The 25793-nt window shown below is 53.7% G+C and overlaps 3 protein-coding genes across 4 annotated transcripts; 2 read left to right on the top strand and 1 right to left on the bottom strand.

The window, feature by feature from the left end:
* Positions 1-125: 125 nt before the first annotated feature.
* On the top strand, positions 126-7730 carry yipf1 (Yip1 domain family, member 1). Its single transcript, XM_042335931.1, is given in 11 exon segments — positions 126-248; positions 1674-1744; positions 2094-2254; positions 3205-3226; positions 3229-3284; positions 3391-3478; positions 4071-4187; positions 5917-6083; positions 6442-6624; positions 6961-7069; positions 7340-7730. Coding segments are annotated over 9 exon segments (927 nt in total). The 5' UTR covers positions 126-248; positions 1674-1713; the 3' UTR covers positions 7063-7069; positions 7340-7730.
* A 3303-nt stretch (positions 7731-11033) lies between these two features.
* Positions 11034-11810, top strand: zgc:113691 (uncharacterized protein LOC503529 homolog). The gene has a single exon (XM_007886604.2). The coding sequence runs from the start codon at positions 11198-11200 to the stop codon at positions 11675-11677; it is 480 nt and encodes a 159-aa protein (XP_007884795.1). The 5' UTR covers positions 11034-11197; the 3' UTR covers positions 11678-11810.
* Positions 11811-12155: 345 nt separating this feature from the next.
* On the bottom strand, positions 12156-22325 carry ndc1 (NDC1 transmembrane nucleoporin). Of its 2 annotated transcripts, XM_007908965.2 has the most exons (18): positions 22261-22325; positions 21954-22074; positions 21038-21139; positions 20678-20849; positions 20224-20356; positions 19072-19180; positions 18585-18636; positions 18014-18146; positions 17605-17697; positions 17382-17463; positions 17044-17205; positions 15889-16173; positions 15009-15115; positions 14281-14331; positions 13778-13841; positions 13082-13182; positions 12650-12810; positions 12156-12468 (listed from the first exon to the last, which is right to left on the bottom strand). In XM_007908965.2, the coding sequence occupies exons 1-18, from the start codon at positions 22294-22296 to the stop codon at positions 12405-12407; spliced, it is 2028 nt and encodes a 675-aa protein (XP_007907156.1). In that variant the 5' UTR covers positions 22297-22325; the 3' UTR covers positions 12156-12404. The 2 variants fall into 2 exon arrangements, with proteins under 2 accessions (XP_007907156.1, XP_007907157.1); XM_007908966.2 differs by lacking the exon at positions 14281-14331.
* Positions 22326-25793: the final 3468 nt, after the last annotated feature.

Genomic DNA, 25793 nt, shown 5'->3' with positions numbered 1-25793 from the left:
GGGCGGGGCTCGGGGGCGGGGCTCGGGGGCGGGGCGCGGGGTTCAGGGGGAGGGGCGCGGGGTTCAGGGGGCGGGGCTCGGGGGGCGGGGGGCGGGGCCGGTACCCAGTCAGGTCCCGGCGCTCGGGAGTTTCTGTCGGCGGATATAAAAGCGCAGCATCGGCACCCGCCCCTTTAATGTCACCTGACTAGGCCCAGGCTTCCGAGTGGCGGCGGAGGCGACGGGTGAGCAGTTCATCCTCCTCCCCGGTACCGACCCCCACCCCCGGTACCGGCCCCCCACCCCGGTACCGGCCCCCCCGGTACCGGCCCCCACATCCCCCACCCCCCGGTACCGGCCCCACCCCCCGGTACCGGCCCCCACACCCCCCCCCCCCGTACCGGCCCCCACACCCCCCCCCCCCGGTACCGGCCCCCACACCCCCCCCCCCCGGTACCGGCCCCCACCCCCCGGTACCGGCCCCCACCCCCGGTACCGGCCCCCACCCCCGGTACCGGCCCCCCCCCCCCACCCCCCGTACCGACCCCCCCCCCCCCCCGGTACCGCCCCCCCCCCGGTACCGACCTCCCCCCCCCCCGGTACCGACCTCCCCCCCCCCCCGGTACCGACCTCCCCCCCCCCCCCCGGTACCGACCTCCCCCACCCCCCCGGTACCGACCCCCCCCCCCCCGGTACCGACCTCCCCCCCTCCCCCGGTACCGGCCCCGAGGTTTCCGGGGTGAAGCGCTGCCAAACCGCCTGCGTCAGGCTCACAGTCACTCCACTTCGCAGCAATCCCTGTGAAGTGCTTTGGGGACGTCTCATATTAATAATAAACCGCGCGTTTGATGTCGCGTCTGCGAGACGCCTCAAAGCGCCTCACGGGATATACCGTAAAGTGTAGTGACTGTGTATTTTGTGGGCGAAACGCGGCCGCCCATCCGCCTGAGGGGACATTGTTTCGATGATGTGAAACGAATCGTGAAGGACATACCGCGCGGAGAGCCGCGGGCTCCTCCTCACCCGGAGGGGGCTTTATTTTTTCCCGGACAAACTCTTAGCCCAAGTTCCCTTACTCCGCGCCTCTGGTTGCACAGCAGTAAGCGGTGAAACCCGGTTGTTAGTCGATTGGGGGAACCTCTTTTCCGAGGGTAATAATCTCCTCATCAACCAAACATTTCCGGTCACTCAATCCACGACGGTTTGTAAACGGGGACGATTGGCTGCCGCGCTTCGCCCACAAAATATACAGCAATAATGATAACAATCCTCGCATTCGATATAGCGCTTTTCACGTCGGGAGGACGTCCCGAAGCGCTTCACACAACACACTGTAAAATGAATTGACTGTATGTTTGTGGGCGAACGCGGCAGCCAATTGCGCACAGCAATGTCCCACAAACAGTCGTAGATTGAAAATGACCAATTTATTATTGTTTTTGGCTTTGGAGGGATTATTATTAGGCTCTGTGTGGAGTAAGGAAACTTGCCCAAGGTTTCGCCCTGCCTGGAATTGAACTCAGGTCTCTCACTGGCAAAGCGAGTGCTCTAACCACTGAGCTACAGGACTCCACAACTCAATTCACTTTACAGTATATCCTGTGAAGCGCTTTGAGACGTCATCGAAGACGTGATAAGGCGCTATATTTATACACAAGGATTATTATTTATTCACGCCATTTGTTGTTCCTCAGATCTTTCCTGTGGCGAGTTCGAGTCTCCAACCAGACCAATATGGCGGCTGCAGATGACTTGCAGTTCCAAGGTACAGATCTCTCTACCCTAACCCCGTGTTTGTGCTGGTGCTCACTCCCCCACTGGAGTTCTCTCCTCTAACCCCATTCGCTGCTGCTCTCTCCCCATCGTGTCTGGAAAATAATTTTCAGGTTGGGGTGGGGGTTGGGCTGAGCTGGGGGTCGGGGTGGGGATAGGGAATGGGCTGTGGATTGTGGGTCGTTGCGGAATGGGGGCCGGGCTGTGGTAGGGGCTGGGCTGGGGGGTGGGGGGGGCGCGGTGGCGAGGGGCTGGGTGGGGGGTTTTTGGTTGGGGGCCAGACAGCGGTGGGTGGGGGTGGCTGGGGCCATCCCCAACTTCACGTCCGGTTGGTTTTACAGAGTTTGACGACGCCACGAACCTGCTGGCCGCGACCCCTGACGCCATGACGATCAGCATTGCGGATCCTCAGGACAAGCCCAAAAACCAGCGTGGCCCCGGGGGGGCCGGGTCCCCGGAGGACGACGATCTGCTCGGCAACGAGGATTCCGACAAAGCCGAGGTAACCGTCTGTTGGCCGAAGGCACCAGCGGGTTGGTTACTAAACCAGGTCCAGGGTCAAACTTACGTCGTTTCCTGTGAAGTTCCAACAACCACGACGACAACAATTCGCATTTACACAGCACCCATCAAGCAGGGCAGCGTCCCAGAGGCGGAGCACGACGCAGCGCCAGGGGAAGGGAGGAGGTGACCGCAGGCACGGTCGAAGAGAAACGTCTCCAGATGTGACCTGAAGATGGGGAAGGAAGGGGCAAGGTGGAGGGATAGAGGAAGAGTGTTTCAGAGTTTTCGGGGGCGTAGTGGCTGAAAGCGCCCACTGATGGTGGAATGGAGGGCCACGAGGGACGTGCAGGAGACCTGAGCCAGCCAAGCGCAGGCAGTGGGTAGTGGGTTGGGGAGTAAGCATGTCGGAGAGGTAGGGAGGTGCCCAGGGCATGAAGGGATTTGAAAATGAGTGTGCGGACTGAAATCAGTCAGTTTGGGGATAGGGAGCCAGTGGAGCCTGGCTAGATAATAATAATAATAATAATAATCCTTGCATTTGATATAGCGCTTTTCACTTCGGGAGGACGTCCCAAAGCGCTTCACAGAACACACCGTAAAGTGAATTGACTGTATATTTGTGGGCGAACGCGGCCGCCAATTGCGCACAACAATGTCCCACAAACAGTCGTGGATTGAAAATGACCAATTTATTATTGTTTTTGGTTTTGGAGGGAATATTATTAGGGCTCTGTGTGGAGTAAGGAAACTTGCCCAAGGTTTCCGCCCTCTGCCTGGAATTGAACCCAGGTCTCTCGCTGGCAAAGCGAGTGCTCCAACCACTGAGCTGCAGGACTCCACAATGGTGGCGATCTGGTGTGAGGGGGGTATGGGGTTCGGTGCAGGTGTGAGGTGGATGGGGATCTGCTGGTGTGACGCTGTATTAAACACAGCCACTTTTCCTTGCAGCTGCTGGCAGGGCAGAAGAAGAGCGCCCCTTCTGGACGTTTGAATATTACCAGACATTTTTCGATGTGGACACTCACCAGGTAGGAGGCGAGTGAGCGAATTGCTGTCTGTGTAACAAACATCGCAATGAGAGTTTGAGCGACGGGTGGGGGTGAGCCAGTGAATAATTGTTTTATTGTGTGACAGGTGCTGGACAGAATAAAAGGTTCCCTGCTCCCACTGCCCGGCAAAAACTTTGTGCGTTTATACATCCGGAGCAATCCTGATCTGTACGGTATGTCTGCCGTGCGCGGGAAAGGAAGCATCGCTTTAAACTAACCGACTGGGTCTCTCTCGGCTTTTTCCACTCCCAGAAAATAAAATAATAATAATAGAAGCAGAAAATATCATTTGTTTCGAGAACAAATTAAATAGATTTCTGCTAGAAAATAACATCTCGGAATACAGTATATTGTTTGGACATGACATTGTCAAGCGACTGCCAGGATGGTGGAAGGCGAACTAGATGGACTTTGGTCTTCTTTCTCCCAGCAAATTCTTAAATTCTTATTAATTTGGTCGCTCAATCCACGACTATTTGTGGGACGCTGTTGTGCGCAATTAACTGCGGCGTTTCGTCCACAAAATATACAGTCAATTCATTTTACAATATATTCTGTGAAGCGCTTTGAGACTCAATGATGTGATAAGGCGGTATATCAAATGCGAGGATTATTATTATTGTATTATTTGGTACTGTAGGTCCTCCGGGACACAATCACGCATGAAGGGCGCTAAATAAATGCACGTTGTTGTTGCTGTATGACGTGGCAGGATTATTACTGTTTATAAAGGGATGAGATGAGAATGCACTATGTTTATAACAGGCCCGTTCTGGATCTGTGCCACTCTGGTCTTCGCCATTGCTATCAGCGGGAACCTGGCTAACTTCCTGACCCATCACGGCCAGCCCGGCTACCGTTACGTCCCCGAATTCCACAAGGGTAAGCGCAGCTGCCAGCTGGGTCACCGCAGCCTCGAGTGCTCGGTGGTTTGGTGCTTCCGCAGCAGGTGGGTCAGGTTCTCGCCTCGGTGTCAGAAAGTTTGGGGTTAAACAACAACAATGAACCCGGCGATGGGAGCTGAGACAAGTCTCAAGACCATCCTCTTCAACCACGCCTTCGATCACCCTCCTTCTCCCACTCTCCACCCCTTCTGATCCCGACCCCAGTTCAGGTTCAAATCCCTAACTGTCCAGCGCCTTGGGATGCCCTCCCTCCCGAAGGGAAAGGTGCTGTGTAAATATCATTTGTGGTTGTTGAGCTTGCAGTACCGGAGTGCGCTACATTGCCAGTGATAAGCTTCCCCGCGCTAATCACCGGAACTGCAAGGTTATATTCATCAGGAAAGGCTGAACAAAGTTGGACTCTTCTCTTGAAAAGAGACGGGTGAGGGGTGGACTAATAGAGGTCTTTAAAATTATGAAAGGTTTTCACAGGGTAGACATAGAGAAGACGTTTTCACTTGTGGTGGAGACCAAAACCAGGGTCCATCAATATAAAATAGTCACAAATAAATCAAATAGGGAAGTCAGAAGAAACTTCTTTACCCAGAGAGTGGTGGGAATGTGGAACTTGCTACCACAAGTAGTAGTTGAGGTGAGTAGCATAGATGCATTTAAGGGGAAGCTAGATATACATGAGGGAGAAAGGAATAGAAGGTTATGCTGATAGGTGTTAGAAAATAAAATCAGCCATAATCCGTTTGCAACCAGATATCAGGCTGTTTTATTATTATTTGTTCGTTATTCCTCAATATCCCGATGGGTCAGACCAAAGGCCGGTACAATCAACAGATCTTATAACAGAACAATACCACCGTAGATATCTCGAGTTCAACACTGTCTTTACAGCACACAAGTTTGATTCTTCATGCTTTCAGTCTTCTTGCTTACAGCGTTCAATCTTACATCCTGATATCCTCAGTCTTAGTGTTTCTAGCTCTCGGTCTTCCATCTCCCGTACCCTTGTCTCCGCGACCCGGGACGGCTCCATCTCCCGTATCCTTGTCTCCGCGACCCGGGACGGCCCCATCTCCCGTACCCTTGTCTCCGCGACCCGGGACGGCCCCATCTCCCGTACCCTTGTCTCCGCGACCCGGGACGGCCCCGTACACAAAGTTATCGGAACTCTTATACCAATCTCATACTCCAATCATGGTGCGGACATTAGATCACCTGGTCGAAATCATGCTGGGTTCACGTGAACACCTCATGGGGTGTACGTGCCTCAGCGTACATACACATTGTCCTTAAGACCCCTGTCATCTGATGCTTGTTATTTTGTTAGGTGGGATCATGAGTACATTTCCTTTTAAGTGATTGGTTATTTCTTATCAGTATCCCGGGATGGTACCAAGGTCCTCTAGTTTAAGCAACTTGCTCGTTAGCTGCTATTCTTGAGGGTTGCCTTTTGTTGCTCTTGAGTGTTAATCATGAGTGTCAGTCCAGTTGCCCCCCACACTTAACTTAAAAGTTAACCCGTTCGCAACATCTATTATGATTCTAACATTATACAAAAAGTGTAAATTCTAACACAGGCTTAGTTGAGGAAGGGCAGGAGGCAGCTCATGTGGAGCATAAACACCGGCATAGACCATTTGGGCCAAATGGCCTGTTTCTGTACTGTATATTGTAGGTGATTCTATGTAATCAGCCACTGTGTTTGCTGTTAGTCTCTATAGCGGCCACAGCCATCTATATCTACGCCTGGCTCATTCCCCTTGGCCTCTGGGGCTTCTTGATGTGGAGGAACAACAAAGTGATGAACATCGTCTCCTATTCCTTCCTGGAGATCGTGTGTGTGTACGGCTACTCCCTCTTCATCTACATTCCTACAGCAGTGAGTGTTTCTTCCTACACACGGCACCTCTCAGACTCCTCCAGCCCCTCTCCCTGTCACTTTTCACCCCAGAGCTTCCATCTTCTCTGTCTAGCTGCTGCAAGCAATCAGCTCCCCGGGGTAGTGGGTGGGGGTGGGGGGGGAGGAGTTGAATTCACCTGCCTCCCGGGCTGATACTCCTTCTTTCTTGGTCTGTGCGTCTCTCTGATGCTCTCTGTTTCTTGCATCCCCTGCCCCTCTCTCGAATTTGTTAGACTGCTTCTCATTCTCCCTCACTGTCAATCTCTCTCTCTCTCATTGTCTGTCTCTTTCGCTGTCACTTTCTCTCTGTCTCTCTCACTCTCTCGTTGTGTGCTAGGTGCTGTGGATTATTCCCAATGAGATTGTTCGCTGGATCACTGTGGTCCTGGCCATGTGTCTGTCCGGCTCTGTGCTTCTCGTCACCTTCTGGCCGGCTGTGCGTGATGACAATCGGAGGATCGCCATAGCAACGGTCACAGTCGTTCTGGCCCTACACGCCCTCCTAGCTGTTGGCTGCAAGGTACTGAGATGCTCCACTTCACTACGCACGAAACACGTGCCTAAATCATGCCTGAATCGTTGAACTGCCGTGACACTTACTCTCATTTAATTTGTTATTTTGCAAAAGAAAAACAGTTCCAATAACGCAGTTTTTGTTTAAATTGAGACCCACACCCCCACGGGGGGGACTGTGTGTGTACACAGGGGAAGCCGGGCTGTCTGTACACAGGGATTGGGGGTGTGGGGTTAGCTCTGTATTGCTGTGTAGATAGGGACAGGAGGAGATGTGTAAGGGAAGGGTAAACAGCTGATCTAAACATGTGTTGACAGTCAGTGTCAATTGTTTTGTTTCCAGGTCTATTTCTTTGACCCTCCGGAAAAAGCCAAGCTCCCCGAGCTGCCCTCGCTGGCCCCGGCTGTGAACGAGACACTATCCATGCGGGAGAAATCAAGCTAAGCTACAGGTGAGCGAGCAATTCCCAACCAGATCCTGATCCCCATGAAAACTCTGGCACCGTCCCCTCCCCCTCAGCACTTTGCTGGAGGCAAATAGTCTGCCGCCTTTACTCACAAAACAGTCACTCTGGTTTACAGTTTGAAGCGCTTCAAGATGTCCCGGTCGTCCCGATGTGAAAGCTCTGTATCCCTGAGTGCGGCCTTGACTCTCAGTTTCGGTGTGAAGCATTCCGTCTGTCTGTCTGACGAGGCTGTGACCTGTGTGTGGGTTTCCGCAGGCTCCATCGTTGCTGGCTCGGTTCCTGGTGAAGGCCGTGAGGGGGAACGGAAGTGTGGACGGAAGAGTTTGATGATGGAGCTCAGGCCTATGGGCTGGCAGTGACTGGCAATGGTCGGGTGTGAGCGGGAGTGATCGGGTGTGAGCGGGAGTGATCGGGTGTGATTGGGCTGTAGTTCCCGGGCGGCTTCTGGATGATATTTTCACTTTTTACCTTCACTGTTTGATTTCAGCCTTGATCCTCCTGACAACCCAATCGCCAACGTTACTTGAAAGATTTCCTCAAATCTGTACATTAGCAAAATTTCAAAACTTTCTTTGTATAGTGATTTTTCACAGCTTTTTCTCGCCTTGTGTTAGAGCATTATAAATTAAATTAAGTTGGGTTATGACGTGTGAGTTGTTTGTGTGGAATGTTACTGCAGGACTGATCACATTTACTCCTGTGTATGTGTGTGTGTGTCCATAAGCTCCTGTTCAGGTGCATGTTAAAGATCCCATGACATTATTCAAAAAGAATCTCTCCTGGTGTCCTGATTAACAATCTCCCGGATAAAATCATTCCTTCACTTCAAGGCCGTTGGTGGGATGGAGCTGTGTGCAAATCGCCTGCTACGTTCCCTTGCCTCCTCCAAGGCAAATCTCAAGACCCTCCTCTTCGACTGTGCCTTCGGTCACCATCTGACCAACACCCTCCCTACCCTTAACCCGTCCTGATCCCAACCCCTAGCTCGGGTCCAAATCCATGACTATCCAGTGGCTTGGGACGTCCTCCCAATGTGAAAGTCACTTAACAAATGTAATTTTTTTGTTGTTTGGTTCAAACTACAACATACAGTCACTATACTTTAGAGTGTATCCTGCAAAGAGCTTTAAGATGTTCTCCCAACGTGAAATGCGCTGTGTATGGATTATTATAAGTCGATGAGGTGCGTCTGCTCCCCCCAGAGTTTGGCTCAGTGGCTGGGGGAGGGGAGACGGACAGACAGAGTGGGGTGGGGGGGTGCTTTTGGAGGCTGCTTGTGAGGTTGTGGTCTGCGTTTCCCAATGGCTGAATCTCCTGTTGCCGTTTATTGTGTGGCTCACACGGGGTCATTTGTGGAACCGTCCCCAGTGACAGCTGGTGTGTGTGCGCGTATTAGGACCTCTGAATGGCGGTCGCTGCTGAGGGTGGTATTTGGCTGATGCTCAGCTCCGTGCATTTACACACATTTTGCAGCCGGAATTCAATCTGGATCCTCTGAATCTTTCAGTAGTTTCCTGGTTGATTTTGCGACACCGATCTGTGCCGATGTTTCCATTGACTCACAGCTTCGCTGGCTCTCGCGTCGCACCTGCACCGGCCGCTCTGACCAGGTACTCATCGCCGCGTTCCCCCCAGACCCCAAACCCAGTCAAACTCCCAGACTCCCCAATCTGGGAATATTACTCCAGGAACAAGACACATAGCATATAGCCATCAATCTGCCAATCCTTAAGTGTGACTGTGGGGGAGTCTATTCCAAGGAGGAGGGGGTATAGGGCAGGGTGGTCCTGTCCCGCAATCCTGGGAAAATCCCGGGTTCTTTAATACAGCTGCCATCTGTAGCTTCCAATACTCTCAGTTTTCCTGTTTCCAGTTTCCTTCGATTTGCCTGGTGATCCCAGGCGGTGGTGGTTTGCTGGACTGGATCAGCGATAGATCACGGTCCGAATGTGGGAGTGACATACTGGAGGAGGGTGGGGGTAAGGGAGAGCACCGCGCCTCCGACTTGAAAGCACTACAGAAATGTTAATTACATTGTGTGTGTGTGTGTGTGTGTGTGGTGGCGGTGGGGGGGGGGGGTTGAGGTAGTGGGTTGGAGTTGCTGTGCAGACACTGGTGTCTCACGTGCTGGTGTCTGATGCACTTCAGTGTTTTTTTGTTGTCCATTGAAGCTCACTTGCTGCGACCATCGCTGTTGGCTGTCACGTTTGCCCACAAAATACATAGTCAACTCCCTTTGCTGGGCAAGTTGGCTGCTGCTTTTACCTCCAAAACAGTCACTAAAACTCTGTGAGGCGATTTGAGACGTCTGAATGACACAATAATGCGCTATATCAAACGCAAGGATTATTATTGTTTTTCTCAGCGTACCTCAGTAACGAGAGCCTGGGCAAATGTTGAGTGACGGAGCCGGGGGCAAACTCACTTTGTGCCGCTTTGTTTCTTCTGCTCGGCAGGAAACTCAAAAGCTCCGAGATGTTTTGACGTTGTTGGGAATGCATCAAAAGCGAGGGTTAAATTTGGATCTTGAGAATCAGAAAAATATATCCAAATATTTTCTTGTGGAAAACAATGACTTCTAAATGGTGGGAGGGGTTAACAGCATGAGCTGAGTACGGCTGCTCTCTAACCAACACTGACGTTAATATTTTACAATTATCTGTAAGATTTATACCCATATTACCTCCTCCAGTGCCTGTCTGTCCCTTTATTTACTAAGTAATCCTTCACTGCAATGCCTCATCGGGTCAAGGCGTCTCAAAGTGCTTCACAGAGTTTTAGTGACTGTTTTGGAGGCAAAAGCAGCAGCCAATTTGCCCAGCAGTGAATCTGACAATACAGCTTTGTGTTGGAGTACAGCCGAGACTGTGAACACACTGGAAATGAGACTTGAATCCACAACCTTCTGACAGAGGCAAGAGTGCCAGGCTGAAACTGATATTAAGCAGCCAAAATTAACCCTCTTTTCAATTATTCAGTTAAATAGTGTAAAAAGGTTGCTGTTTGTCACTAAGGGTTCTTCTCACATTTCATCCCAAGTTCCTTTAAATATATATAATAATCCTTGCATTTGATATAGCGCTTTTCACGTCTTCTCGACGTCTCAAAGCACTTCACAGAATAGACTGTCAAGTGATTTGACTGTATATTTGTGGGCGAAATGCGGCAGCCAATTGCACACAGCAGCGTCCCACAAAGAGTCGTGGATTGAAATGACCAATGTATTATTTTTTTTGAGGGATTATTATCAGGCGTACGGAATAAGGAAACTTGCCCAAGGTTTCACCCTCTGCCGGGAATTGAACTCAGGTCTCTCGCTTGCAAAGCGAGTGCTCTAACCACTGAGCTGCAGGACTCCACAATATCCAGTATCCAATTCTCTAATAATATACACCCCAAGTTTTATCCCAAGCGAACCCCAGACCTGAGACTCGCCCACGCAAACTAACACAGCACTCGCCTTGCACCAACCAGCTGTCAGAACCTGTAATGTTTTATCACAGGATTCCATCAGGCAGCGCTCTTGAGTCACTGCCCTGTGTGAAGGGCCCAATAAATACAAGTTGTTGTTGTTGTTGGAGTCTGTAACTGTTTGACTAGGAGGGGATTGTATATATAGTTAAGGGAACTGGGAGAGAGCAGGGAATGGGATTAGAGCACAGAGCTCCAGTGGGGGAGCTACTGAAAGATTCAGAGGATCCGGATTGAATTCTGGCTGCAAAATGTGTGTAAATGCACGGAGCTGAGCATCAGCCAAATCCCACCCCCAGCAGCGACCGCCATTCGGAGGTCCTAATACGCACACACACACCAGCTGTCACTAGGAGCGGTTCCACAAATGACCCTGTGTGAGCCACCCAATAAATAACAGCAGGAGACTCAGCCATTGGGAAACGTAGACATGATGGGGAGAGCAGGGAATGGGGTTAGATTAGAGAGCTCCAGTGGGGAGTGAGCACCAGCACATACACGATGGGGAGAGAGCAGAGAATGGGGTAGAGAGCAGTACAGAGCTCCTTCACTGTAAATGTTCTGATTACAGTTTGACATTGAGGAGTTGGTGTGAGATCTGCCCTCATTGTTGGCTGTTCTCCCCCGGAGCCAGGTCCCAGCATGTCCACCCCCAAGAGACAAGCCCAGAAAAACACCGGCACAAAGTCAGAGGCCAAGAAAGTGGTGCAGAAGGTGAGGAAGGAGCGTGACGAGGCATGCGTCAGGGAGGAGGCACTGAGGGAGAGACTGAAGGTGGTGGAGACGGTCAGCAGGACCCAGCTCCGAGAACTGAGGGACAAACTGAAGTACGTGAACGCTGAGAACAAGGAGCTGAACCTGGTGCTGAGCAAACTGCGACCTGGGCTGGAGCCTGAGGCCGGCCTGAGGGCGAGGGCGGGCAGAGAGCCTGGGCTGGGGAACAGAGCGGCGAGGGAGGCTTTGAAGGAGCTACAGGAGCGAGCCGTGCAGTGTTGGATCCTGCAGGAGGAGAACGGCCGGTGCAGCGAGCGGATGAGGGCTCTGAGCCGGGATCTGGCAGAGGTGGCCAGCGCCAGGCAGGCATTACAGGAGCAGCTGCAGGCGGCGAGGGACGAGCTGTAGAGCGTGAGCGAGGAGCAGGAGCGCTGCCTGAGGCTGTGGTAGGAGGTGCGGAGCCAGCGGGACCACCTGCTCACCCTGAACCAGCTGCTCCGGCAGGCCGCCTTCCACCAGCGCAACCACACGGCACACAAGAGCACGCAGACCCATCCCCTCGCCCCCACCAACCGCCCACTGCACCGCAGGCTCCTCCTGGGGGCGACTGCTGCACCGCCAGAGTCTCGCCAGGGAGAAACAACGAGACGGTGACAGCAGAGGAATTTGCTGGTGAAAGAAAACCACTGTCCTGACAGTCACTTGACATGTCGTGTATCCCCACTGTATCCCCAGATATTATTTTCCAGCAGAAATTTATCTTGTTTGCTCTTGGAAAGAATCTGCTTCCACCGTGCGTCTCCCCACGTTTATGGGACGGGATAACCGAGGGGGGGGGGGGAAGCACTCAAATCCGAGGCTGAAATTAATAATAACGATGATGATGTGGCAGCGAGGGAGCTGTTAAAACACACAGCAGCACCTTTATTTATAAACAGTCGATAAAACATCTGACTCCCACCGGCTCCGTCCGGACAGAGGTGACACAGAGCAGCGCAGCGCGGCACGGGAACACGTGTCCGTCTGTCTTGACTGCCTGCCGACCCAGCACCGGGCTGTAGTGAAGGCACGAACCCCACGGAACTCGGGGGCTGAATCAGGAATGAGCAAACCACAGGAACACTTCACGGAAGGCTCACACCTTGTAGGTCAGGAACTGCTGGAGACGCTTCCTGTGCTCCCCTGAGACCTGGACCGCCCTGCGGGAGACACAGCACAGAGTCAACACAGCACCGGGGTGGGAAGGGTGGACATCGGCAATGTACGCAGCTCCTGGGAATTTAACAGCAGGGAGAGCCCAGGTTGGGGACGGGGCAGGCAGAGCCCGGGTTGGGAGCGGGACAGAGACCCCAATGGGTGGGTCTGTGTGCTGTCACTTACCCGAGGTGCTCCCCGAAGGTGCTGGTGATCCTGTAGATGGAAGTCTTGAGGGCGGAGCGCAGGGCGAAGCGCAGCGTCCTGTAGGAGGAGTCGGCCAGGCTCCCGCTGGCCCTCGCAGGCCGACTGCACGCGTGCGGCAGCTTGAAGTGTTTGTCCACAGCCTGTCAATCGCACACAGATGCTCCCGTGAGAGGCACCACACCCCAACACTGGGCTTATCACAGCCGCGAGTGCCTCGCTCACCACCGGTGCCCAAAACCAGGGGCCCCTGCCTCACGCGTCACTGTGTACCCCCACTGCACACACACACTATACACGCCCCTCCCCCCACATGTGCTTACCTCACTGACACCGCCCCCCCCGTGCACACACACACAGCACACCTTGCGCCCCATGCACACGCCGCCGTCCAATTCAGCATCTGTGACTCACCTCCTGAAGGGAGAGCAGGACACTGAGAATGGAGGCCAGTGTGGTCTGCACCACTCCATACCTGTCCTCTGTGAAGGATGCTGCTGTCAGGTGGGACAGGCCTGTGGGCAGGGAAAGCAACCGCATTAGCCACACACAGCCCAAAACACCCAGACGGGGAGCTATAAACACCCAGTGTTACAAACACACAGCACAAAAACACACAGCGATGGCGACACACAGCAAAAATAGCCGGTGGGTGGGCATAAATACCCAGTATTAGCCACACACCGCACAAAACACCCGGGCGGGCGGGTATAAATACCCCGATAAAATCAGCCAGGATAAAATGTAAACACCTCCCCTTAATGTGAAGTTGTAAGAAATGATTTTAATCTTGTTTTGTTGGATCCAATAAAGATTCGAAAAGCTAAACGTGAGCTCCGTCCGGTCTGTATCTGTCTCTGTGCGCACTGTCTGCCCTGCACTGAAGCCATCAGCCCCCAGCCTGTCCCCTCCAAGCTCCCCGCGCCCACCCACCCACACACACATACTCCAGAGCTGAGTCCATGGTTACTGAGCAAGAGCGTGCCCTAATCTGCCAGCACTGAGACAGGCTGTCCCCTGGCTGAGATCAATAATAGTGCGGAGCAGCGGTTGCCCTCTGTGTGAACCTCCGCCCCCAGTTTATAGCCCCAGATATTAAGCAGACGTTACCTTCCAGCGCCCAGATGTGTATCTGGCTGTTGGCAAACACAGCCTGACTTGAAGCCTCTGGAAGCTGCAGAGAAATAAAACGAGTGGGTTTTTACTTTACGCACGGACAATCAGGGCAGCGGAGAGATTGACAGCACGAAGAACACAACATGAAATGTTTCACCTCAACACAAAGTGTTTAAACAGGAATTGGATAAATACTCCAGGTAGAATATTAAACATTATAGGGAAAGAGCAGGGAAGTAGAGAGCTCCTGTCGGGGAGCGAGCACTAGCACAGACACAATGGAGAGCAGTTTATGAAGATATACTCCATGAGTTTTCTCTAGATTCTATTCCAAGCCACTAATAGAAGCAGAATTAGCCACTTGCGAGCCCTGACTGGAGTTGCAGATGGTAGACAGACGGGCCAGACAAGAGAGCAGAGAGCGAGCTGCAGACGTGCAGGCATGCAGGGGAAGCTGCAGCGTGCCGGGCTGGGCTGGCACGAGGCCTGGCTCTTACCTTATGAAACAAATACACCACCGGCACTCGGCGCGACAAGAAAACTTTCACCTGATGAGCAAACACCATCCGGCCCAGGTTAATCACACTCAGTACTGGCTTCACGATCACAGCCAAGCCTCACAGCCTCAGACAGAGGGGCTTGTTCCAATCCCTCCCCCAATACCCCCCCACCCCACACTCGTCTCAGACACATCTTCCGCCCTCGTCGCTCCCCCCACCCAAACCCCTCGATTCCGCCTGCCTACAGCCTGACTGCCACAGACAAGCAAGACTCCGCAAACGGGGAAAGAGATGTACACAGAGCAGATTATAATTATCCGGAATCCCAGTTTCGTTTAAATTTTCAAACAGAGACTGTGAGGAATCGCGGGAGTCTGACGGATAGTGAATAGAGGATGGGGGGACGGGGAGGGAGGGTTGATTGTGCAGACTGGGGGTGCACTGGCGGGAGACCACTCGAGCTCTCAGGGCGAGCTGCTGTCCATCAGTCCCACTCCCTGCCGTCAATAGTCCCCTTCAGGCAACTCTTAATCCAGTCACTTTCATGGGAAAAACCCGAGGATGGGGAACGCAGGGAAAAGTGGAAAGCGTGATCTGTTCACCGTTCTCAACTAGTCCCGCTACCCTCTGCCCTCTTTACAATTCGCCGCGCACACTCTTGCCCACGCAATCCACAGCCCTGGCTAATCCACTTCACGTGTTGCGCGCTTCGTGCGCCTCAGTACCTGTTCCTGACGGTGAAGTAGCCAGTGGGAGAGGCCGCTGGGGCGCACTGTCTCGGGGGTCGGGCAGCTGACTGGAACCAGATAGTCCTCAGCGGTGGGAATGCACCCTGCCAGAGACAGCACAACATCAAGCCTATGTCGGTGTGGGGGGGAAGAGGGGGAAACGGGACACAGGACACACTCCCCCAGACACCCAACAACAACTTGTTCACAGACCAGTGCCAGGCAACCAGAACAAGGGGGGGCATCATCTTAAAATTAGAGCCAGGCCATTTAGGAGTGAAATCCAGGGGCAGTTTTTCACCCAAAGGGGAGTGGGAATCTGGAACTCTCTCCTCCAAAACACTGTGGATGCTGAATCCATTCACATTGTCAAGCCTAAGGTGGATAGATACTTGTTAGGTCCGGATATCAAGTATCAAGTGTATCAGGGGGCAAAAGCGGGTAATTGGAGTTGAGGTGCAGATCAGCCATGATCTTATAGCATGGCGGAACAGGCTCGAGGGGCTCAATGGCCTACTCCTGTTTCTATGTTAGAACCCATTGGCCCATTTGATCTCATCCCTTCGTCAGCCTCCACAACCCCCACCATCACAGCTTCCAGCCATCTCCTCCCTGGCAGCCTACACCAGTCGCTGATCACCCTCTGATGATATTGCCCTTTGTAACCCTAGCGCAACAATGTCCTTCAGGCCATGTTACAGTGGGGGAGCTAGAGCAGGGAGTGTGTGTCACCGGGGGAAACTGACTGACAATCCCAGAGAAATTTGCTCACTTCAGAGGAGTATGTGGGATCTTACTGTTGTCTACACAGTCACTAACGTTAGTTTGGTGTTCTGAGCCCTCCCCCCACCCACACACACACATACAGACCACTTACCAGAGGCTCGAGAAGCTGATGTCCAGAGTTTGGGCCCCCTCCTCATGACGTGGGGGCTCTGCAACGACCCGTAGCATGGGGAGGCCATGTCCAGGGCCTCGCCCTGCTGGGGGGCCATAGGCGAGACGAAGGGGCTGCTCAAGTCGGGGGTGAAGGGGAAGCTGAGCAGGCTCCGCACTGAGGAGTTGGAGGACTTGAACAGCGGCGAGCTGCGGGGCGTGTGAGAAAGGTGGGAGGTGCGGAGCGCAGGCTGGTAACTGGCTGCCTCATTGTAGCCCAAGGCCTCTGTGACACAAACAATACGTGATCTCACTGTCCAACAACAAACTCCACTCACATAGTGCTCATGTCGGGAGGACATCTCAAGGCAGTCTGGACTTCCCTCCCAAGCTGGAGGTTAGATGCAGGAGGGGTGAGTTCCAAGAGTGGTGGGGGGTTGTGGGGGAAAGACAAAGAGGTCTTGAGATGGAACTTGAACAAGGTGAGGAAAGGGGCAAGACATAGGGACAGTATGAGTATGAGGACAAGAAGGCTGAGGGCCTGACTGTTAATGGTGGGGGACGTGAAGCAGGCCGATGACTGCTGAGTGGAGGGAGTGTGGGTTATACTAAATAATAATCCTTGAATTTGAAAAAGGGATTTAGTACATCATTGAGACGTCTTAAAGCGCTTCACAGAATATACTGTAAAATGTATTTCGGCAGGGTTGCAAAACATCACAGACAGGAAGGGCAAGGTTGTGGAGGGAATTAAAATGGAGGAAGAAGATGTTGAACTCAATCCTCTGGGGGATGGGGAGCAAGTGAAACCAGGCAAGATGGGGGTGATAGGCTCAGGAGCCTGGTGCGGGAGAGGACATGAGCTGCACACTCCCAGATCAGTGGCAGCACAGAGTGACTGTCCGTCCACACTCCCAGGTCAGGGTGGGAGACACAGTAAAGCTCCTTCTACACTGTCCGTCCACACTCCCAGGTCAGGGTTAGGCCTGTCTGACCGCTGAGACAAACGGTACCTCAATCTGCCTGTCGCTTCTCACAGTATGTAATGACTGTAAACAATATCTGGGTGTAACATGGCCAGGTGTGGGCAGTGCTGCCTGTACTGGGAATAGGTTACCGCGTGGGGGGAAGGAGGGGGGGGGGGGCAGAATCTGACCTGCGCTGCTGCCCAGGGCCCGTTTCTCTGCGGTGAGTGGTACAGCCTTCACTCTGCCATTGCCGGCCGCCACCTCCTGATAGGCCGTTAGTGTGTGTGTCAGGTCCCGGAGCAGCGCCAGGCACTCGCTAGAGATGGCCGTCCAGTGGTGAGGGTGTCCTCCTGCGGGCACCAGAGAGGCAGGGATCAGTCATAGCAGCTCCCCATTGCCTGGCAAAGCCTTCAGCACAAACACACACTCTGTACCAACCTCCACCCCACACACGCACACACAACCCTATAATCCCCTCCCTTGCCAAGCTCCTCCCAAGTCCATCCCCCCTGCCCCCTGTGTGTACCTGGCTGGCTCAGGCTGAAGACCTCCTGCCTCCGGCACGGGGAATACTGGGACAGTAATGCCAGGTCCTGCAGAGCCAGACACTGGAGAGAAGAGAAAGCGTTACATACCCCCACGATGCCCACACACACACATGCCTCACATGCGGCGCCCACATATACACTCCACGCTGCCCACACACATACACACGTGCCTGGGATGAAAGCTGACCCTTGGTCACTCACCTTCACAAGTGGTGACACTTTGGACGTCAGGACTCGAGGAAGACATCGATCGGCGTCCTCACCGAAAGGCAACTGTACCGGGAACTGGTAAACCTGCAGGGAGCAGTGAGGTCAGAGGGGCTCAGCCACAGCCGCTCACCCCCTCCACAATATCCACTCCACCAGCTTCAACACACTCCAGAGTCCAGCCACAACCACCGACCCTGGGAACCCCGTCAAAGGCATCAGTTCCCTCAGAAATACTTCCTGGTGTCCGGCCTGAACCCAGCCACCCTCACCCTTCACTTTCTGCTCCGCTTGCCTCAGCTTTTCTGGGAGAATAGATCTAGGTTTAACTTTCTCATTGCATCCCCCTCTCCAGCAGCTCTCCCCCAGCCTCCTGCTCCCACCCACACCCCTGGGGTCTGACCTCAGTGATGAAGATCTTGAAGAGCAGCCAGGTGAGGTACCAGGTGAGGAGGAGGAAGGTGCCGCTCAGCCAGGCCACGTACAGGAGAGGAGGGTCCAAGAGGCCACTCAGTGTGTCAAGCGCTGGTACCGAACTGCGGGGAGACACTGAAACAGTGACACAGGCCACCTGCCCATGGCAGCGGCATTCAGCTCAAGGTCCCCCCATCAATCCCCGCCACAACATACCCCTCTCCCCACCTCCAGCCCCCCCAAACCACCACATGTCGATCCCAGAACCAGCTAGATCCCCACCGTACCCCAATCCCAACACTTCCTGGTCTGAGTCCCGCCAAGCAGTGGTTCAGGAGAATTTGAGGTGTGGGGGGATTTGGAGAGTAGAGGGGATTTGGGGGGGGGGGGGGCGAGGGGGATTGGGGCAGGGGATTTGGGGACCGAGGCATGGGGGGGGAGGTGGGGGGAATTGGGATGTTTGTGCAGACGTGAGGGAATAGGTCACAGTGGGCCTCCACACCCATAGGCCGAGTCCCGCAGACACGGTGTCAGACACCAGGGCAGCGGCTCTGACTCACCTGTCTTTCTGGAGAGACATTGAGGCGCTTATCCAGGCTCGAGGAACGTAACCTGCAGAATAGAACACAGGCAGTCAGTGTTTAGCACTGAACCAGCCCCACCACACCCCCCCCACCACCGCCATGTTAGACTGAGGGAAACAGGCAGTCTGAATCAGTATGTTCAATAATCCACACATACCCTCCCTCATCTCCCCACCACACACAATCCGCACGATATTCCTTCCGAAGTCCTCTAATCCCATTTCTACAATCTCTACAGTGAGAATCACACACACACACACCTGTCAGTCTCCCTGCACTGTATGTATCTCTCTGCACAGTGTCCAGTGCGCTCTCTCTCTCTCTCAACTCTAAACCGACAAGCTTCCCCAGACGGGCGAGGTTAAGCCGCTGTGAAGGGGCCTCGGTCAGTGTTAGTCTGCAGTGGCCTGAACGGCAGTCACGCCCTTGAGGTAAGGAGAGGTTTGGGATTGTGACAAGTTACCTAGAAAGTAGTAAAGGAGGCAGTAGTTGCGAAGGAAGTAGAAGGACTGCACAGCGCTGTACTTCACCACGAGCCACAGGCTGGCCTTGAAACGCAGGTACTTGAATTGCTGGAAAAACAGAACATGGGCTGAATGAGACGGGTTTTGATAATAATCACCTCTGAAGACACCAGCCTGTAGCCCAGAGCTCAAGCAGGTGGCTGCTGATTAATAATAATAATCCTTGCGTCTGATATAGCGCCTTATCATGTCTTTGAGACGTCTCAAAGCGCTCCACAGGAGATACTGTAAAGAGAATTGACTGTTTATTTTGTGGGCGAAACGCAGCAGCCAATTGCGCACAACAGTGTCCCACAAACAACCGATTCGAAATCAAGATCCTCATCCTCACCTACAAGGCCATTCACATCCTCGCTCCCTCCTACCTCTCTGACCTACTATCCCCCTACCCTCCGTTCCTCTGGCTCCGGTCTGCTCCACATCCCCCGCCCCAACCGCCCTACCATCGGTGGCCGGGCCTTCAGCCTCTCAGCCCCGAGGCTCTGGAACTCTATCCCCCAGTGCCTTCGCCGCCTCCTCCCTTTCCTCCTTCAAGGCCGGTCTCAAGACCTTTCTCTTCGACCGTGCCTTCAGCTCCCCTCTCGACTCTCTACCCCCTCCTCGCTCCCTCCCTTCCTTCCCCTCACCCTAACCATTTCCCCACTGCTCGGGTCCTGACCCAACTGTACAGCGCCTTGGGACATCCTCCCGACGTGAAAGGCGCTCTATAAATGGAATCTTGTTGTTGTTGTGGGTTGAGTGACCAAATTTTTTTTTTTTTGAAGGATTACCTCCAGAAAAGCGATCTGCCAATCGACTAATAACCGGGTTTCTACTTACTGCTAGGTAAACAGAGGCGTGTGGAGTGAGGAAACTTGCACAATGTTTCGCCCTGCCAGGGAATCGAACCCAGGTCCTCTCACTTGTGAGACAAGTGCTCTAACCACTGAGCTATAGGACTCAACAACAACAATAGATTATATTTGTATAACATCCTTCACTTCAGGACACGCCAACTGTGACAAGACAGCGAGTATACAGCCACATGGGTAGGATCACTGGGTCTCTATGAGGAGGTAACAAATCCTGACTGCTTCCCCCCAAACCCTTACCTGGATTGCTGGGAATGACAAGTAATTCATGTTGTTGATGAAGTATCGGAGACTGTAACTGTAGCCGAAGAACGCACCCCCCACCAGCAGGAAAACGTGAAACTCGTTCAAGTACAGGCCCTCCACTCCAACACTGGAACAGAACGACCACCACAGTGCACGTATCAGCACACCGCTTACTCACACCACACACACACTATGTACACACACCACACACATATACACGTGTATACACACACAGGCACACTGCATACACCCCCCACATCTCGAGGCAAACCACATACACAAGCACATCGCATCCACACACACAATCACAGACATACACACACCGTGTATACACACACATAGAAGCACCATGTATACACACACATGTGCGCACATTACACACACACACCGCTTGTACTCCAGCCAGGGTGTCAGGCTCCCCCCATGGCCGGGACGGTGCTAGCCTCACCTGTCCTGTGAGGAAGGGGCACTCATGAGGTGGTAGCGGCCACCGACGAGCACAGTGGTGCACCACGCAGTCAGCACACCCAGCGCCGCGTGCACCACCGAATGTAGTAACCGCTGTGGGTGGAACACGCTCCCCAGCAGCGCAATCCGACTGCACGGGATGGAAGGCTCAACTGCAGAGACAGAGAGAGACAGCATTACAGCATGACCCGGGGTGGGGGGGGGGGGGGGAATCCCATTGCATACATACATACACACAATCCCTCTCACAACTTCCCCACCCTTCACACAGACACACACACAATCACCATGAAGGTCTGACCGGACCAGGATGAACCCTGAGCGCTGACGGTAACGTTACCAGTGTAAAACTCGGTGTTGAAAGTGCCGATGGTCACCACGATGCCAGCCAGCACCAGCAGGGAGAAGGCAGTGTACGAATTGTACATTTCTTGCAGCGAGTCTGTAAGGGGGAAACCACAGCCAGGAGCACATTAATCCTAGCATCGCATCACCATCAGACGTCAGCCTGGCTCAGTCTCTCGCTCTCTCGCATGGTCCCCTCTGTGCCTTTTCAGACAGATGTTAAAAAGATTCCACAAAAGAACAAGCAAGTTTTTCTCTTGTTGTGTGCTGACCGACAATCCCACAGATTAAACCCCTCGCTCGTGCCATATTTTGTGTGCACAAACTGACAGCTGCATTTGTCTACAGATACGATCACTAACCCGCCAGCAATTCGCCGGGAGGCGCTCAGAGACGTTTCGGTTTTCGGCGCTGTGTTATATTAAACATGCACGTCTGTATTAAGTAAGTCAATCACCTGTTACTTTGTGAAGCGTTTTGAGACACCTCGACATTATACGGCGCCATATCAAATACAAGTATGATTACCCCTTCGTGAAGTCCTGTATCTTAGCGGTTGGAGCACTCGCTCCGCAAGCGAGAAGACACGGGTTCGATTCCCGGGCAGCGCGAAACCTTAGGCAAGTTCCCTTACTCCACATGGCGCTGTTTACCCCGGCAGTAAACAGGACCCAGTCGTCAGTTGATTGGCGGATCACTTCTCCGGGGGGGTAATCAATAATCCCTCTAAAAATGTGGTCGGTCCTTCAATCTACGGCTGTTTGTGGGACACCGCTGTATGTAATCGGCTGCCGCATTTCGCCCGCAAACCATACAGTCACTACGCTTTGCGGTCTATTCTGCGAAGCGCTTTGAGACGTCTCAAAGGATTATTATTATTATTATTATTGTATGATGATCACTATGATTACCTGTTGCCCACTGGACGGGGTGCAGGAGGCTGATGCGGCTCAGGAAGATGAAGGAGAAGGTGGAGAGAGGCAGCAGCAGCACAGACCAGGCGATGGCAGCCGCTGCCCTCCAGCTCAGCACCTGCGGACAGGGACGAGAGGGCGTCAGTGGGAGAGCTTCAGCCGCTCAGCAGCACCTGGTCACCCGCACCCGAGGCCTCACCGCGGGGCCTAACCCTAGGCCCGGGGGCCTCGGTCTCTCTCTCCCCCCCCCCCTCCCCTCCCCTCCCCCGGGCTCGGTCTCCCCCCCGCTCCCCCAGGCCCGGACCTTGCTGACCAGCCGTCCTCCCGGTGCCGACTCCATGTTCGGGCTTCCCGCTCACCCTCACTTCCGACCCGACACTTCCGACCACATGGTTGTCGCCGCCTTGGATCCTGGCAGTGTGCCCTGTGGGCGCCGCCATGTTTGATCCTGGCAGCTTCCGCCATAATAATAATAATAATCCTCGCATTTGATATACCGCTTTTCACGTCGGGAGGACGTCCCAAAGCGCTTCACATAACACACTGTCAAGTGAATTGACTGTATATATTCATATTTAACAACAATTTTCACTTATACGGCACCCCCACCCCGTGTTGGGAACGCATTCCAGGGACGGGGTCGGACCCTGAGGAGGGAAGACGTGTTCGAGGAGGTCAATTTGATTATAGGATTTATTGAAGACAGATAGGGAGGGGGCGAGATGGAGGGAGTTCCAGAGGTTTGGGGAATCAAATGGTGGTGCAGAGGAGGTGGGATAGTGCTGGAAGAGGACATCGAGGAGGATGGAATGGTCAATAGTGTTAGAAGCAGCAGAGAGTTCAAAGAGACAGAGAGTGTGGGAGTGAAGGTTGTGTGGCAACAACGTATTCCAAGGACTTTGGATAGGAATGGTAGGTTGGAGACGGTCTGTAGTCGGGAAGTTTGGAAAGATGCACAGTACATTTATTGAGGACTGGTCTGAAGAGGAGAGGCACAGATTGACAATGTCCACCAGCCAGAGGGTAGGGTGAGGAAGTCTTGTTAATATAACACCTTTCGCTATGGGAGGGTGTCACAGAGATCTTCACACAACTGGCTGGTGTGGCTGGGAGGGGAGCTGAGGAAGGTGTGGGGAGGGTGGGGCAGGGGGAGGTGACTGAAAGCGCGATTCTTCAATCGTTTAAGGGAGACTTTAGGTGACCGAAGGCCGCTGAGGCTATCCCTAGTGTTCCCAGGTAGATTAAAATCAGGGGATGTGTGGCTGAGGGGAAAAGAGGAATGGAGAGGGTTGGATTTGTATCTTGCTGGACTCAGGAGACATCTGGATGCAACCTGGACTGTGACCTCCCAAGTCCCCAATATGGGGCTTCAGCCCACCACCTTCTGGTCCATCCCCAGAGACCTGCCCATCCCTGGGAACATGCCCATCATCGGGGACACGCCCATCACCAGGGACACGCCCATCACCGTGGTCCAGCTGGTCAGAGACCCCGCCCCCTGGGGCCCCGGTTGGTGGAGCCGCCTGTCGCTCAGCGCCGCCCGGAGCCCCGCCCCTCACAGCCTGGGTGGCGCCGCCCCTAAAAAACTTTTGTGAATCAAAAACTTACTACAGTGTTTTGCATCAGAAGCGTTGTGTCCCGACGGTGGCGGCGGCGGCGGCGACTGGTCCAACCTCGCTGTACAGACACAGAGAGACAGACAGAGAGGCACAGACAGAGAGACAGACACAGAGACACGAACAGAGACAAAGAAACAGACACAGAGGGAAAGATACACACACACACACACACAGACAGATAGAGACAGAAGTTGATGGAGTGCCTTTCACTGACTGTCTGCTGCTCTCTTCAGCCCAGGTATGTGTGTGTGTGTGCGCCCGCAACATTTCGTGAGTGACATATCTGTGAGCGGGCAACATGTGTGCGCAATATGCATGTATGTAACATGTGTGAACAATGTGTGCATGCGACATACATATGTGCATCGTAACCGGGGTTCGCGTGACATGTATTTATTTTGATTGCCTTTTGTTTTTGGTGGCTGACTGACACACGCGGAAACCCATCACCGTGCTTACAGTCTCCAAACCAGGCTGAGAGTTCCTCGTACTGTATGCACGGTTCACATTTGTCTGAAATAGATTGCATTCTCTCTCTCTCTGTCTCCCGCCCTGGAGGGATGCCCCTTGCTCACCGAATCCTGGAGAGCATTAGGCGCAGGTTGGCGAGAGCCAAGCTTTGAGGTGTCCCCAATGTTATTTGCAGGGGGGGGGGAAACTGCTGGAGTTTAGCCAACTAAAAGTGCACTGTTTGCCATTGAGAGCGCTGTCTGGAGAGCTGTTTGTCCAGCACGGACCACATCTCAGAGGATGGATGTGATTCTGCGATAACATTGACAGGCTTGAGCCAACACCGCCCCAAATCCCCCACCACTTTCCACCCCACCGCTTCCCCACCACCCCCCCCCCCCCCCCACAAACAGGAGAGTGACGATCACACTGGACGAGTCCTGTCAGTTTTTAAATGAAAGGTCGTGTCTGATTTTGGCTGCTCTGGGCTGAGTTACTTTCTGCTCACTGAGGTGAGGGGGGAGGTGAGTGAGTGAGTGAGTGAGCGAGCGAGCAAGAATGTGAGTGAGAGTGCGAGTGAGAATATGAGAGAAAGAGTGAGTGAGGATATAGTTGAGTGAGTAAGAATGGGAGAGCGCGGGTGTGGATGTGAGGGTGAGAAAATGTGTGAGAGCAAATGACCGAGGATATGAGTGTGAGAGTGAGAATGTGAGTGAGTGAGTGAACAAGTGAGGACGTGGGAGTGAGGGAGAGTGATATAAAGATTACTCACACTATACTGAAGCTGTGATGTTGCCCAGGTACTGGCTCTGACGGGCTGACGCCAGGAGGATGGAGAGTGCGGGGGGCCTGGACTATCTCGCTGGGGGGCTGAGTGTGGCTGCTCACACCTGCAGGCTCATCGGTCCACACCCCTCATCGGCTCCTGCCAACTACTCACCAGGTACCACCGCCAGTAAAAGCCTGGCTCCAGCTTCGCGACCCCCTCCCCCGGACAGGAAGTGCGGCATTGGCTCGGCACCCCCCGGTCTCAGCCGGTTACCGTGTCTCAGTCCGAAGGATGGGTTTGCCGCTCACCACAGCATTTTTCCGCTGAAGATTCCCAAAGTGGGTTTCCATGGCAACCAACACAACAAAGGTAAGAGACCCAGACCAACACTGACTGACCAGGGGGCGGGGGCGGAGTAACAGGTGGGGCCAGAGGCGGAGTAGCGCTCTGGGACTCTACCCTGCGTGTGGGGCAACTTGTTGAGTAACAACCAGTCCGTGGACACAATCCCCTGCTTCCTCAAACCTCGCCAGGTAATGTGCGCTGGGCGGTGTGCGTGCCAGGCGGTGTGTCTGCTGGGATTTGTGTGCCGGGTTCTGTGTGCATGGGGTGCCAGGCTGTGTGTGTGCCAGGCAATGGGCATGCCGAGGGGGAGGTGGGTTCCGTGCTCTGTTGCTTGTGAAACCAGGCAGAGCTCCCGGCCTGTAACACACACAGTGAAGCCCCTTGGGGAAGGTGGGGGTGGTATAAACAAGAGTCAATTACCAGGTTGGTTTGACGAGCTTTCCATCCAAATAATATCCAACCATCAGATGCATGTCCCACCCGAACAGCAGCAGCTCTGTTGCGAATGGCGGCCTCCCTCCCACGCACACACCAACCCGCTGGTTTGATTGGACGATCCCTTTCCCTTCACTTTCTGTAACAATCTGGGATGAATGGATGCTCTTTCTCATCTCTATCTTTAGTGATGTTGCGGTTCTTGCAAAGATGTCAATT

Source organism: Callorhinchus milii, unplaced genomic scaffold (genome assembly GCF_018977255.1).
Source record: "Callorhinchus milii isolate IMCB2004 unplaced genomic scaffold, IMCB_Cmil_1.0 Scaffold5, whole genome shotgun sequence".
Lineage (NCBI taxonomy): Eukaryota > Metazoa > Chordata > Chondrichthyes > Chimaeriformes > Callorhinchidae > Callorhinchus > Callorhinchus milii.
Note: the sequence above shows the minus strand (reverse complement) of the source record. Positions and strands in the feature narration are given on the sequence as shown.

Coding starts and splice junctions, on each gene's coding strand:
- zgc:113691 (XM_007886604.2), top strand. CDS start 11,198: ATGTCCACCCCCAAGAGACAAGCCCAGAAAAACACCGGCACAAAGTCA.
- ndc1 (XM_007908965.2), bottom strand. CDS start 22,296: ATGGAGTCGGCACCGGGAGGACGGCTGGTCAGCAAG. Junction 22,075..22,260: donor GAGGACGGCTGGTCAGCAAG/GTCCGGGCCTGG, acceptor CCCTGTCCGCAG/GTGCTGAGCTGGAGGGCAGC. Junction 12,811..13,081: donor TCCTGCTCTCCCTTCAGGAG/GTGAGTCACAGA, acceptor TGCGATTGACAG/GCTGTGGACAAACACTTCAA.